The sequence below is a fragment of the Chroicocephalus ridibundus genome, chromosome 9, assembly GCF_963924245.1.
Source record: "Chroicocephalus ridibundus chromosome 9, bChrRid1.1, whole genome shotgun sequence".
Classification (NCBI taxonomy): Eukaryota; Metazoa; Chordata; class Aves; order Charadriiformes; family Laridae; genus Chroicocephalus; species Chroicocephalus ridibundus.
In genome coordinates this window covers 28,446,662-28,459,807 of record NC_086292.1, presented here as the reverse complement: position 1 = coordinate 28,459,807, position 13,146 = coordinate 28,446,662, and the positions used below count along the sequence as shown (strand labels likewise).

The 13,146-nt window shown below is 51.9% G+C and overlaps 1 protein-coding gene across 3 annotated transcripts in view; it reads left to right on the top strand.

The window, feature by feature from the left end:
• The window catches only part of LOC134520967 (mucosa-associated lymphoid tissue lymphoma translocation protein 1-like), a 30,144-nt gene that overhangs the window by 4,609 nt on the left and 12,389 nt on the right, over window positions 1–13,146 (top strand). For all 3 annotated transcript variants that reach the window (XM_063346905.1, XM_063346907.1, XM_063346906.1), the window contains 6 exons: window positions 1,467–1,493; window positions 2,305–2,508; window positions 8,042–8,219; window positions 11,842–11,916; window positions 12,534–12,661; window positions 12,970–13,101. In XM_063346905.1, coding sequence (XP_063202975.1) covers window positions 1,467–1,493; window positions 2,305–2,508; window positions 8,042–8,219; window positions 11,842–11,916; window positions 12,534–12,661; window positions 12,970–13,101 — 744 coding nt within the window. The remainder of the gene's footprint in view (window positions 1–1,466; window positions 1,494–2,304; window positions 2,509–8,041; window positions 8,220–11,841; window positions 11,917–12,533; window positions 12,662–12,969; window positions 13,102–13,146) is intronic.

The following is a 13,146-nucleotide window of genomic DNA, read 5'->3' as shown; positions in this document are numbered from 1 at the left end:
AACGGGGTTCAGAGGTAGCACGGGAAGCGGCGTCTGTGAAAGAAAAAAAACCCCAAAACCTGGTGATCCGCTCTACTGCGGCACGGGATGCTGCTGGTCTTGCAGTCTGTCAGGAACCTGCCGCGTTAGAGCAGATTGAGCGCTCTCAGATGCTTGCTGTGGTTTTCTTGCCTTGCCAAGGTGCTGGTTTAATAGCTCCCCGGCCAAATTGCAGCGGGATCCTTTGCTAAAACTCATTTACAGCCTTTCTGAGATGAAGCGATGCACTCGGACTCATAGAGCTGGAAAGGCTGGTGTTTATTTTGGGAAGGTTCAGGCCCCTGGGGCTGGCAGCCCAGGCCTGATGCTACATGAGCTGATGGATCCCAGGGAGAAGATGGGTCCCCAGAGCTCGGGCATGCTCCACCTTCAGTGTGACGCTGCTTTGGCCCTCTGCCTTTGCCCTGCTGTGAGACAGGAATAGCATGGGCTGGCTTTGCTGGCTCTTTACTCCATCTAGAGATTTTTCTATGCCATAAACCTCTCCTCTCACCTTTTAGGCTGGCTTGAAAATTGCTCCAGAGTGCAAATTGGTCCACTATAGCCAGAGAGCACTCTCCCTGCCTCCTTGCAGCTGGCAAAACAGCGTCCGGATGGGGACAGGCAGCGAGAAGGGGGCACAGGATTAGGTTGGGTTCACAATGTCATGGCTGGGTAGCTTTAACGTGCAAGAGGCAGCTCTGTCAGAGGCAGGAAAAGACGAATGGGCTTGTTCTGCTGGCTTTCCAGGCATCCCTGGAAAGCACCGGGTCAGGTGCTAAAGGTCTTCCAGACCCGTGAGGTTTATGTAATTAAAAATATGCCCTTAATTTCTTCTTTTAGAGCCTGTAGGGCTTTAGGGTTTTTCTCCTGGGCTGCTTTTTTTTGTATTTTTTATATTAATTTAAATAGGAAAAGCTGCAGCTGTTAAGATAATGATGATTTTAAGAGGCTGGAAGTGCTCGGGCAGGGGAGGTTGTGGAGCTTGTGGAGGTGAGTCACGTTTGGGGTGGCTCTTCTGAGACGGAACTGCTGAAAGGCAGGGAAAGGCAAAGCAGGGTGGTGAAGGCTCTGGGAATATTACCGCAATCAAAAGCAAACAGTCGGCTTCCTCTGTGCTGACCGCTCGTGGGCAGAAGCTTTCTGTTTTGAAGCTTATGTTGATCTTGAGTCATTGTGTTTCCTTTGCTTTTGCCGCAGTGAGGGAGCAGGTGAGTTGGCTCCAAGCTTGGCTTCCCAGCTGCTCAGGATTTCATAAATCCTCCCCAAATCGCCAGACCAGTGTCTTTAGGGTTAGCAATCAGGCTATGAAGAACTTGCCCGAGGAGCGTCGCTTGTGCGGGGTTCGGTGCAGCTTTGCATTGCTGGGGTATGTTGGAGCAGGTGTCAGCCCCAAGAGGGGAGCTGGCACTGGGCACAGGCTTATCATTTCCCTCTTTCTTTTCCAGGTACTTGTCGCTCTGAAAAGTTTTTTGGTGAGTAGTGTCATCTTTTCTTCCTGAGCAATTATTTCCTTAATTAAAAGCCAGGCTCCAGGGTGGATGGGGGGGGACAGGGCGCAGGAGTGGGTGCCTTTCCTGCAGAGATTGCTTCAAGCCTTTATGCCGACATTGTCATGGGCTCTGTGCTTTTGGGATCAGGGCTGCAAGGCACGGGATGAGTCCTACCCCCTGCCAAGCCCTGATTGGTCTCAGGAAGTGGAGTAAGATTATTTCTAATGAGTAACCCAGCCTTGCACCAAACGAGTTTAAAAGTGTTGTTCACATGACACCTTTTCCTTTCCTTGAAATACCTCCTCGGAGCAGGCCAAAGCTCCTCCACCATTACCGAGTGCCGTAAATCTGGTTTTCCTGCAGTGGGAGGTGGGGATAAACTGAAAGCAGGAGCCCAGGATTTTTCTCCTTCAGCCCCGTGGGGGAAAGGACCTCTTAGCCTGGCTCAGTGCATCATCCCCCTCCCAGGCTCCGCTGCACACAAGACCTGTGGTCACCGTAGGGCAGGTGCCAAATAACCTTGGTAGCACAGATCCCCCTGCATTCCTGGGATTTTGGTTGTCAGGCGAAAACTTCTCAAGTCTTACTTTTAAAATGATGGTTTGTGTATTTTGTCTAAGTGTTCAGAAAGCCGAGGGCTTTCTGGAGGGCACTTCAGGCTTGTAGCAGCATAGCCTCTATCCTTCCTGCCTAGAAGTAAGAAAAGATTTCCCTAATCCTCACTCAACCAAAGGAGGCGAGACCTTGCCTCCTCCTGAGCATTTACAGCTTTGTCGCTTGGTGTTTCTGTTAGCTACAGGCAAGATAGCGCTTTTAGTGGGCAACAACCACTACCAGCATCATCCCAACTTGATGGCTCCCGTCACGGATGTGTTTGAGCTGAGTCTTCTTCTGGAGCAGCTGGGCTTCCAGGTTGTCTCCCTTCTGGACCTGAACAAGGCTGAGATGGCGACAGCGGTCAGTCGGTTCCTGCAGCTCCTGGGGAAGGGAGTCTATGGTAAGGCTAAGCCAGTAAGGTAAGGTAACTGATGGGCAGGTAGCAGCGGCTGATGCCAGGGAGGAGCAGGGATTTGGCAATTTTACGAACAGCTGCTGAATTAAAAGAGAAAAAATCAAACTGTCCTTTAGGGGGGGTAGAGGAGCCCCCTGGCACAGTCTGCGGCAGCGTGTCTGCAGCAGTGCCAGGCTTGGCAGAAGCCCCCAGGTAAACGCCGTTCAGTTTTGGCCAGGTTACAAGCAGGCAAAGTAAGTGTTTCTCCATCATGTGGCTCACTTCCAACTCCAACAGCATTGTCTCATGCTGAGGTTTTGGGGACCCAGTGCTTCTGATGGCAAACGGGAGAGGGTCTTTTGATTTTTCCTTAGATGAAAAATTGAGGAGATTGACTGTCAATTGTCCCCCCTCACTCCTTTGTGAGGAGAGGAGCTCCTTTTGAGCAGCGACTGCTACAGCTGGCCACAATTTCTGTGTTTCTCTTTCCTGGTGGTCTAATTTGAGCCTCTGACAGCCTTTTTGGAGAAGCGCATTCCCAGCTGCAGATGGTTTTGAGGTTGGGCTTTGAGCTTATTGCACGCTGTCCTCAGCAGGAAGCGTTCCTCAAACACAAAACCAACCAGCAGATCTTGTGGGTCTTAAAGCAGGTGTTCAGATTTGGTGGTGAAAGGAGCTTCTTTGGGGTTTCTGAGGTTCTCCCAGCCTGAGGGATACCCTAAAAACACCTCGCAGATGGTTGGTTTTTTTGCTTCCAAACGTCAGCATGAGGCTTATCTTCACCACCCTCCCAGCTGCGTGGCGTACCGGGCACCCAGGCAGCAAAAGTCAACACAGGCTAATTTCAGCAGCGCTCAGAGTGAGATTTGGAGGTTGTGCAATGGATAGGGACACGCCACAAGGGAAATGCTGCAAAGCCACCTCGTTCTGGGAAGCACTGACTCAGCCGGGGAGGCTGAGCTGGCGGGGAAGGGCAGTACACAGTTGTCACCACTCTAGCCGAGCATGTCTTCTGGCAACAGCATATTTCTATGACTTCACTTGCATCTTCCTTTTGTGGTTGCTCTCTGAAATCCCCTTGCATCTCAGGCTTTACCTCTTCTCCCAGGCCAGAGTCACCCCTGGGGGGCTGCTGTGTTTTTCCCATGGCGCTGCCATTCCTACCCTCTATCCATCGCACGTGAGGGCCAAACGGCATTTTGTCCACGGCTCTTCCCTTGTTTTCACAAGCATTGGAGAGAAAAAAAGATTTGGAAACAGCAAACCTTTCATGCTGTCATACCTTATTTAAACTTCTAGTGCTTTTCTGCATTCGTGGCCACTGATCCTTCCTGGCAAAATTGATTTTGTGCACTGGCAGGGAAAAAATTAACAGCTGAGTTACTGAACCTTGATAAGCCTCAAGTGTTCGCGAGGCATAGCCTGCTCCGGATGGTGGTTTTCTTTACAGCTTTCTAGGCTGAGTGCTCTGCTATTATTTGGAGGCAGTGAACCCCGGCGCGGGCTGGGCCCAGCAGCGTGATTGAGCTGAGGACTCTTGCTGTAACTGGTGGCATCCAGACTTAATGGTAGGGCATTGGGTCAGTCCACCTGCTGATTGCCCTGGGGTTTCTCCATCTGAAGCGTGCTGCCTCTCGCTGTGATGCATCTGCCAGCATTGCTTCAGCTGTTTGCCTTACATAAAATTAAAAGGACCAGGTGAAGTGCAACTCCTTGAAATTACTTTTCTTGTTAATAAAAATACACATTTAGAAGGAGCTAACAACTCATAAACCCTGTGTATCAGTTTTTCAAGGCGCTAGCTCCAGGATAAACATCTAGAACCAACTGAGAGGTTTAGGATTCACATAATTCGCATGCATGGGCGGACAGTGGTGAGACAGCAGCTCCAGGAACAGCCTAGGCAGCCTAACGCAAACTACAGAGACCCCAGGGGTGCCTGTGATAGTCGGTCCTGTCCATTCACGTGGGTGTCTCAGACACGCACCTGCACAGAGGTGTCCCAGTGCTTCCACCTGGGTTTTCTTGCTCGAGGAACCTGGAGGTGCCATCTCCCGTGTAGCAACCACCACAGCTGAAGTCAGGAGATATACGGAGCGAAGCAGGGAGCTGGGAGGAGAGTGCTGTCTGGTGAAAGACTGTCACTGGACTGAAGTGGGAGACTGGTGTAACACCCAAGAAGGGAGGCTGGCTGTCTTCTGAAGTGTAACTCCAGTGGCAGAGGTGCTGGGGCATTCATGCACCTTTCTGCAGGTGCAGACCAGAAGAGAGGACGTAGCCACGTGGGTTAGCGTTTGAGCACAGTGCTTGTTGTTGCTTCAAGAGTCATTTATCTTCAGGATGCTGATAAGAGCTGAAGAAGACGTGTCTGACCTCCCTAGACCTCTCTCTTATTGTGGAGCTCTCTGGATGGCTGGCCCTCACTGTGTGTGTGATTTACACCGTCTGCGACTTACACTCCTACAGGGGTTGGTGGGAAGGGACTTTGGAGTCATCAACACAAGATCAGGCTGTGGCTCTCCTTATCAGATCTTGAACACTTCCAGGCATGGAGTCCCCCACTTCACCTGCCCATCCCAGGGCTGCACCACCCTCCAGGGAAGTCTTTCCTCCTATCAAACATGACCCTGCGTGGGTTGGTACTTGTTGCCCCATGTCGTATGGTCCACGCCAACAAGGAGAGTTGGGCTTTGTTGTCTCTGTAACTGCCCCTGCAGGAACTGTAGGCTGTTTTTGGGCCTCCCTTCACCTCCACATCTCCAGACGATCCCAGATGAGTTCCTTCCCTCTCTGCTCCCAATCCCTGGGCCCCAACATCTTGTTAGCCTCTGTTTTTTCCAGCTTCTCTACCTTCCTCTTGAACTGAGGTCCCTAAAACTGGACACAGGATCTAAGTGGGGTCTACTTGGGGCCAAAGAGGGTGGTGACAGCTTCCCTGGTGATCCTGCATCTCCTCATGTAGCTCCATCCCCAGTCAACGCTGGCTCATCTTCAGCATGGTGTGCACCATGACCCTAGGCTTGCTGCTCAACCGGTGCTCAGCCCCAGCCAAAACGGTGCCTGGGGTTATCTGCCCCTGTGCAGGACTTTGTCTTTCTTATTATTGAACGTTCTTGGAGATTTCTCAAGCCCAGAGCAAAAACTGGCTTTGTTTTCAGGCGCAGGGATGCTGTATAGTTGCATGTTTGAGGTGATACAAAGGCTTCTCTAATTCACGGTATGGTGGTGGTGGCTCATGTGGCTGCTTTTCCTCTGGATCTCCTCTTAGGAAAGCTGCAGAGGATTTTTGAAGGCCCAAAACGTCCCCTGAACAGTATAATTATGCAACACTCAGGCAAATGGGGAATGCCCCCCAGATGTTATTTCAAGCGTCCTAAAAAGTCCCAAGTCAAAAAAAAAAGACAGAAATGCAACGAGAGCAGAAAGTTCAAGTGAAATACTAGGAATATGCCGTCATGCCTCAATTAAGCTGCATGCTGACATTTCCTGTCTTATAAGCAGTGCCTGGAGCTTCCCCTTCTTAATTTGGTAGTTGGAAGTTTGTCTCTCATCAGCAGTTTTAACTCACAAGATGAGGGAAGAGCATCGCAATGTTAGCTCTGCGTAAAAAACCCTTTTCCTTCTCTAGGCAAATTGCTGACTTTCCTGTTCAGGAGGAGAGATTAAGTCCAGGCGGGGTTTGCAAAGTTGCTCAGCTGGTGTGAAACTCACGTCTTTTTTGATTTGAAGGCGAGTCTTTGTGGTTTGTATAGCGCGGGAAGCACTTGGCGGTATATTCAGGGTGCACAACAAGACCTCAAAAGTTAGAAGATTTAATGATTAAATGATTCTTTGTGGGCTTTTCTGCAACATTTCATTTTTTTCCAAGTGTCAGTGACGCTGCCTGGTAACAGATGTCATCACCTCCCTTTCACGTACAGGAAGAGGACGAAAGCCATCAGTGCTCCGTGACTTCAGGGGCCAAACCTGAAGTGCCTGCAACTGATTTTTCCAGAAGGCTTCCTGTTTTATACTCTTTTATAGTCTCAGGGGAGGCTTTTGTGGCTTTAACTTGCAAGTTATGAAAGTTTAAAACTTCTGCAAATCAGAGTGCCCTGTCTCTGGCTGGCGATCCACAAGAAGAGGAACCCGAACCTTGTGGGCATCTGTGACAACAGCCATTTGAGTAACTTTCCATTGTCCCCTGAGACTAGAAACCAAAGGTGACTTGAGGCCTTTTTTACTATGAGGTCATGCTTTCCATCCACCGCATGATGAGATCATGTTTTCAGTCCTTCAGCTCCTGCCCCATTCACTGCATCCCTTGCAGCATCAGAGATCAAAGCAAGTGTCCTGTGAACTGCGGGGGCAGGAACAATGGAGGGAAAACAGCGGAGAGGTTACTCAATGAAGCGTGGGCTTTGTCAGTGAATCCGACTGAAGAATTTCTCCTGCTTTTGCCTCTTAGCCTTTCATTCCTATTTCTGACCTCTCATTCTTCACTGTCCCTCAATTGCGGTAGTGCAACTGTTTGTGCCACCTCACGGAGCTATTTTTAACCCATTTCAGTTCCCCAAGTCGGCCTGTGCCATCCCCCGAGCAGTTGCAGCGGGCTGGGAAGGGGTAGCCAGCCGCTGCGCTTTCCTTTCAGGGAGCTACTGCCCACGTGGGGCTCCCTGTGCAGCAGGAAAGCCCTTCGCCCAACACAGGGGTCGGAGAGAGGCACCAGCTTGGGCTGTGCCGAGCTCCTCAGTGCTGGCTTTCCAACCTGGATGTCCCCGTGTTGCCATCTCTTGTGAAGGCAGAAACCGTTGCTACGTTCCATGTGCTTAAGAGTAAAACTTGAACCCAAAATTCTTGTTGAGTATTGGACTTCCCACCAGCACCGGGATGAGTTTGACTCCTCTGCCACCTTCCAGGGGTTGGTATCTGGTCTGAGGTTGTTGAAGCACATGGTCCACATGTTCTGGACATCTGGAGAACTCATCTTGCTCTGTCTCTATCTCGTTTTTTACCAGCTTATAAGTGTGTAAATACAAGCAGACCTTTGAAAGCTGGAGAGTGCTTCTCATCACCTAATCCATTGCTAGTCTCTCCTCTAAAACGAAAAAGCTGAGGAGATTCTCATTTAAAAGGCTGTTAATGTGTTTTTCTTCATGGTAAAATGTCTGTTGTCACATTCTTGCAAAGAACTGATGATTAACTGAAACTTGTAACAGAGGTGGTGTTCAGCCTGGCAGATGCCCAGTCTGGGTGTTGTAGCACAGATGGTTAGGGAAACGTGTAAACCCGGTGACTTTGGGGTCTCCTGACAAATGGTACTGGAAACCACAAGTACAGGAGAGCCTGTCAGGGCTGCTTCCAACTCTGCCAGAGGAAATGAACTCGAAAAAGTCAAAACTGTGTTGTCAACATCGCTCCGGTTTCATGGGTTCTACAGGTCTAGGTCTGCCCTGCACCAGTATCCCTCCAGGACAGGACGTGGGACATGGCTGTGGGGAAGTGGTTACAGACCTGCAGGTTCCCATCGTGACTCCTCCTCTCCTCTCCCTGTTCCCAGCTATATTCTACTACGCTGGTCATGGGTACGAACACTTGGGAAGGAACTACATGGTCCCTGTTGACGCTCCACAACCTTACGCCCCTGAGAACTGCATCAGTGTGCAGAGGATCCTCCAGAAGATGCAGCAGCAGCAGACGGCCCTGAACCTCATCCTGCTGGACACCTGCAGGAAATGGTAGGGTGCTCTTCCCCCTTCCTTGCCCGGGATGGGCAGAGCGTTGTGTTTTGAGAGGCTGGGGGAAATGGCTGCCAGTCTCAGCCCCTGCTTCTGCAGTGGGCTTCCACACAACCACGTGGGGTGTTCCCGTGAATTACCGGGGCCACGTCCCCCGTTGTGCTGCTGAGCCCAGGCCTCTGTCAGAGTTTATTGGGCTGTGTTGTAAAATCAGCAGGACTGCCAGGTCTTGCAGGATCTTCTGGGAAGCCCAGTTGGTCACGGATTAGGTGCAGAGAGCATCAGATGCTGCCTGAGATCTGCTGGAGAGAAGGGGCTGGACAACCCTCTCTTGGTTTTTCAGGATGAAGCAGCCTGGCAAATACAGGCAAGTCACCTAAAGCCTGCAGAAGGTTGGCTTTGCCCTGGCATAAATTGTTGGCTGAAACTCAGCATGGGGTTTGTCTTCCTGTGTTTCAGCCCCCTGCCCTGCACCGCCCGCCCCTGGCAGGCTGTAGCAGCATCCTGCTGATCTCAGGCTTTCACAGTACGTGTTCCCCACGTGCTTAGGCTGGGACTGTTTAACTCACCTCTCTTCTTCTGGCTGCGTTTTTGTTAACATGTCAGTGACAAGAGTGCAACACGATGGGGAAAATTTTTAAGCCACGCTACTTGGTTTTTACTGGCCTTAAGTGCTTCTGAAGTGGTCATGTCGTGAGGTGGGACAGCTGCTGCTGAGGTCAGGGATCGGCTTTTTCCCTCTGTCTGTGAAAAGCCCATCATCCTCCCTCGGCCTGCAGATCTCCATCCTGCAGCTTGCAGGCTGCAGAAAATTACTTCTTGCCCATTTTCAGCAGAGGTAGGTGGACTATTACAGTAGAAGCTGTCATTAGTTCATGTATTTTGGTCTCCTGAGGCAGATGTACAGGTCAGAAAAGACCTGGAGGGCAAATGCAGAAAAGTTTCCCTCTTCCTTCTGTGGTCCCTGCACTGAGAACCAGAAAGACGACAGGGATTTTGATACCGCTGCCCTGAAGGAGCTGCCAGCCCCTAGAAAGGTGATAAATCTTTGATGCCTTTTAGCTGCAGAGGTAGGAACGCTCGTTTTGAATAGCTTACGAGCTGGCTGCGCTGGGGCTTATCCTGCTGCCCCGGCTCTGGGTTGCCAGCATCACCGGACCTTGCTGGCCCTTGATACCTGCCCTGAATGCCCCGTAGCGAAGCGTCCCCTTCCTCCCTCCTGCTCCCTGCTGCCACTGAGAGCAGAACGGGTTGCTTCCCTGCGCTGCCAAGTACCCCCAGCACAGCCGGCAGCACCTTGCTGCTCTCCCAGCATGATTCCGGGCAGGGGATGGCTTGCAGCCGAGCAGGAGCATGTGGTCATTGCGGATGCAGGGGTGGAGATGGGCTAGCGTGCCTCTGGGCTGCTGGTAGCCCATCCGAGGGCAGCATGGGGTCGTGGAGGCTGCATGGGGATTGCTAACACGAACGGCGATGATCTATAAAATAGCTTTTGAGCTGGTGTCTCCTTTTTGGCATCACCAGCAGTTTTCATGCTTAGTGGAGTCTTAACAGCGCTTTGGGAAAAGGGTGCGATGTGAGATCTACTGTGACGTTGTGCAGCTCTTTTTTTTTCTCTTCCCGACCCAAGATCTCACACTTCTTTCCTCCTCTCCCGCAGCAAGCACAGCACTTCGTGCAGTAGGTGTTACCCCCAGGCTTGCCGGGGCTTGCTGTAGAAGCTCTCTCCTGAGCTCATTTTTCTTGAGAAGTCACCATTTCAGCTCAGCATCGAGTTTGGATATCATAGTTGCGCGTGTTTACACCGCTCCTTAAAACAGGGCTCCTGGGGCCGCCTTTCCCAACGCCCTGTGGGTTGGACTGATGCTGCGAGTCTGTCGAGGGTTCACTCGGCTGTGTGGGAAGCAGGAGGAGCTGTGCCTGTGCGAAGAGGGATCTCACCCGGCATATCTCCTCGCCCCCTGTGTCAGCATCAGAAATGCCAAGGCAATGAGAAACACATCCTCCTTCGCCAAGTGCTAGCAGATGTTCAGCTTCAGCAGAGGAGGAACCAGGAACACGGAGCCTATGTGTAGCCTCGTACATTTATGTGCTGATTTCAGGTGGATGCAATTGCCTCTTCCAGGAATTCCCTGATTTATGAGGGTTTCTAGCATGTGCTGCTTATGGCAGAAGGACACCATCTCCTATCTGGGATGCAGACCAGAACGGGGTTGCATGAGATGTGCTGTATAAATGAGACCTTTGGGGGCCTGAAGCAGGAGGGAGCGCTGCCACCTTCTCTGCTGCCAGGTCTGTCCCTGTGTTCGGTCACCATCTGGAAATGCCCCTGGAAATTCCAGCCCTTGCCGAAGCTTGCCTTCTGCTGCAGCAGGGTACCGTGCCCAGCGTTTCCGCCATGTGCGGCTCCAGCCTTGCTGGAGCTGTGGGTGTCTGCTGGTGCCATCACAAAGGGTTTGCATAAACTCGTGTCTGCAGAGCACCCCCAGCAGGGGGACAACAGGACCTCAGTTTATTTTGGGGTCCCATGTCTCATTTCTCCTTGGACCTGGAATCCCAGATTTCTGCATTCATTTAGGAGTAGCTGAGGGGCAGATAAATCTCTCTGTTCAGTGTTCATATTTAGAGGCGTATGTCCTTTTCCACATTTTCTCTTCTGATCATCTTTAGAAAACTTACACAAGCCAGATGAATCCTGCAATTAAACATCTCCAGACTGCGCCACCAGCAGTAGGTGACGTGCTGGCTGCTGGTGATACAACCGTCCCTTCTGCTCTCCTTCGCGTGCCAGCTTCAGCCCCAGAAAACTGTACTGGAACCGAGTAACACCGCGTAACGCCGCCTCTGTGCCTGGCTCTTCTCCCTCTGCGACTGGGAACAGCTCCAAGTCACTGGTGTAAACTGGGGGCAGCCGGTCCCCATGCTGTTCAGTCTGGCTGCAGTCAGACTGAGGCTTGGCCATTAAGTGCAACCATGATATCTTTTTCAGTGGAGAGCAGGACCGTCACCTTGGGTCTGCCTGATCTTGAAAGTGACAGGGTCTGTGCTCGTTGAGCCGTATCTAGACCAGGGTGCTGGGACTGGTTTTGGGCTTCGAGACCTGGGTGCTTGTCCTGATCCCATCTCTCGGTGAGATCTGGAGGTGTATCAGCTGGAGCGTGCCTTGGTGTCCTGGGGCAGAAGGTGTGTGCGTGGGCTGGAAGGGAGCCGTGGGGCACCCCAGGCCCCTGGGACAGGTTGAGTCGTAGCCCTGCGATGTGCACACCTCCGAGTGAACCCATACGTGCTCTGCACTGTGCTGCGGCCTGGATTTGTGACAAACCAGCCTCAGGAGGGAGGAGACATGGTTGCACCCCCAGCTACAGGCTCACTTGCAGGGCAGGGAGCAGCTCACCAGCGCAGAGAGGTCAAAGCTAGCCCTGTCTACTCATTTTCCCGGGGTTGGGTTCTTTGTAGGACTCCTAGCTTTAGCCTCTGTTGCTGCCCAAGTATTTGACATGAGGGTTGATCTTACTGCCATCCATAGGAGATGGACTTGGTGGAGCACACGGGTTCTGTCCCCTCCAGACACATGCTGACGGGTGCCCTTGACACTGACTCGTGCCTTTGTCTCCTCTTCCAGGTACAACCCGGAGTGTGCCCTCTCCCAGGTCCAGCCGTTGGAGCCCTGGGGCAATACCGTTTACGGCTATGCCACGTAAGTGCACTTTGCTGGGCCCACACCATGACACAGGACCAAGTGCTGGTGCAGCCATATCTCCTCACATCCCTTTGTGCATGGTGGCTTTTGGAGGCTTGAGAGAGCTTTGCTCATGTTTCTTCTGGTTCTCACCCTCCATCTCTAAGTGTTTCCCATTCAGATGCTTCTTTTCTTCCTCCTGACACCGCTAGTGGCAGCCTGTGCATCAGTTACAAGTTATGTGTGAAGGTGGCATCAGCTCCTGTAATCTGTCCTTCCGTGCCTGAGCTTGATTCCCAAGGCGTGTGTGCCATGAGCTTGTCACCTGAAGCCTCCTAAGATGAGGATGAGCATTACTTACAGCTCCAGTGCCAGTTCCTCTGGCTTTTCAACTGCTGTCACACACCCAGGCTGGCAAAAGAGGCTGTGCTGTCCTCTTCTGTCCCCCTCCACTGTTTTTCCTGTCCATGCCCTTTCCACCCTCTCCCGTGCCAAAACCAAGCACTTTGCTCCATTGTGTGAGGAGTGAACTCAAACTCAGCCAACGGAGTCTAGATGGAGTCGGCAAGCCCTGACTCACCCCCAGGGCTTCATGCCTGTGGCAGAAATGTGAGGACGGGTCCTTATTCTTGCAGGAGCGAAGATGCAGAAGCCTATGAGTTGCAGGACGGGGAGTTCAGCTCTGGGATCTTCATGAAATATCTGAAGAAACACATTCTGCAGGAGAAGAAGGTTACACACATGCTGGAGGATGTGTTAGAAGGTAAAGGAGTACTTTGAACCCAAGCTAGAGACCGCTTACTTCAGTAGCAGGGAAGAAATATCAGCGGAAACCGAGTGGCCACCCCAGCCCAGCCATCCCAGCAAGGGTGAGAGTGAGGATCAGCACCTCTGATCCCCCTCCCGAAAAAACAAATTGCAGGCCATGACCTGTGCAAGCTTTTAATAACCTGGCAGTGGTATGGAGATGTTCACGTAGGGTCTGAAATGATAAATAAGGAATAAATAAAAAAGAGGATGGTAAATAAGGAACCTGGAGTGACCCTTGTACCTGCAAACTCTCTCCCCTAGACATCGGCCGGGATCCCTTGGTCACTGGGAAGCAGGTGATGGAGATCAAACACACTCTGAAGGAAGCTCGGTCCCTGACGGACCCAATCTGCCCCTTGGGAGCAGCTGCTGAACACTGGGGACGCGGCCACGGTGAGCCATGCAGGGCGCGAGGAGGGCTGCCGGGTGGGTGGGGAG